Source organism: Etheostoma cragini, chromosome 11, assembly GCF_013103735.1.
Source record: "Etheostoma cragini isolate CJK2018 chromosome 11, CSU_Ecrag_1.0, whole genome shotgun sequence".
In the NCBI taxonomy this organism is placed as follows: domain Eukaryota; kingdom Metazoa; phylum Chordata; class Actinopteri; order Perciformes; family Percidae; genus Etheostoma; species Etheostoma cragini.
Genome location: NC_048417.1, coordinates 25,140,545 through 25,142,095, shown reverse-complemented (window position 1 = coordinate 25,142,095; position 1,551 = coordinate 25,140,545). Strand labels below are relative to the sequence as shown.

The 1,551-nt window shown below is 40.0% G+C and overlaps 1 protein-coding gene across 1 annotated transcript in view; it reads left to right on the top strand.

Moving 5' to 3' along the window:
• cnot11 (CCR4-NOT transcription complex, subunit 11) overlaps positions 1-1,551 on the top strand; it is a 13,546-nt gene that overhangs the window by 743 nt on the left and 11,252 nt on the right. Inside the window, exon 2 of the mRNA XM_034885188.1 lies at positions 781-1,045. Coding sequence (XP_034741079.1) covers positions 781-1,045 — 265 coding nt within the window. The remainder of the gene's footprint in view (positions 1-780; positions 1,046-1,551) is intronic.

The window sequence follows — 1,551 nt, the reverse complement described above, 5'->3', positions numbered from 1 at the left end:
CAGACGCCTCCCCATACGATATCATAACGATACTTGCCAAATACGATACTATTGCCATTCAAAACATATTGCACAACATTATGCGATATTTATTGCAATGTATAACCTTTTTTCCAACTTCAAATGTTTTCCTATTTCAAATGACATCCCCAAAAGGAAACTTTGTCAACATCTGTTTTAACCCTTATGTTGTCCTTGGGTCAAATTGACCCTTTTCCTATATCACTGTTCTTTTTAATCACCCAAAATGAGAATATTGATTCCACACAACGCTCTTTGGCAAGTACAAATCTCTACTTTCATTAATTTTGGGGGGGTCTTATTAAATTTTATAGTATTCAAAAAACAAATTAAAGTAGTTTTGAAATAGTATTAAGTAAAAGTTGACATATTGCATCAACATACATTCCTTTAATTCTACTCTAAATAATTCCTAATTTCTGTTTTGTAACTCAAACATTAGGTATAAATTACTATAAATGGTTAATTGACCCTGATTTCCAAAAATAACAAACTAGTTAATAAGTTAGTCTTATGTAGTGTTAACCGTCAAAAAAGGGATAAAACATCAATAGAAAGCGTCAACAAAAGTGTTGATTTTCCCTTTTGGCAAAATAGAACAAACTGACCAACACATAAAATATATATTATATAATATATAATAATAAATCCATACTTGGTGCCTGTGTATCGGTACAGTGCCACTGAAAATATGGCAATACTATGTTGTATCCCTTTCCCCGCGCCTCGGTCCTAGCAACAATGAACTTTGTCTTACAGGCATGCACCAACACCTTCGAGGGTCTCTCCACACACTTCCATCACTACTTCGGGAAGGCGGAGCACTTCCGAGTGGGCTCGGTGCTGGTGATGCTGCTGCAGCAGCCGGACCTGCTGCCCAGCTCCCCGCAGCGACTCACCGCCCTCTACCTGCTCTGGGAGATGTACCGCACCGAGCCGCTGGCCGCTAACCCGTTTGCCGCCGTGTTTGCGCACCTACTGAACCCCTCACCCGCTGGGGAGGAACCGGAGAAGCTGCTGTCCGGTGTGTGTGTGTGTGTGTGCGCCTTGTGTTTGTGTCTTTAAGGTGTAGGTGTGTGTTTAGGTGTGTGTGTGTCTGGTAGGTAGGAGTGTGTGTGTGTGTGTGTCCGTGTCCGGTAGGTGGCTGTGTAGGTCAATCATTGCATACCGCTCACCATACCTAGAGTTTGGCTTGGGGTACTTTGCATAAAATAATCTCTTAATGCAAATCAAACTAGTTATTAGGCTAACTGAAATTAACTAACTGTTTTTTATTACTCTTTTTAATCAATCTTAGCTTGGGTTTGTAAACTTATTCGAGCCACTGTATATTGCTCTAGTGGCTGTAATTCTGCACCAAGACTGAATTTCGGGAAAGAGACTTCAGACACAGTATTAGGGGACTTCTAAGGTCTATATAAAAGAGACTTCAGATACAGTTTTAGGGGAACAATAAGGTCTATATAAAAGAGACTTCAGATACAGTTTTAGGGGACCACTAAGGTCTATATAAAAGAGACTTCAGATACA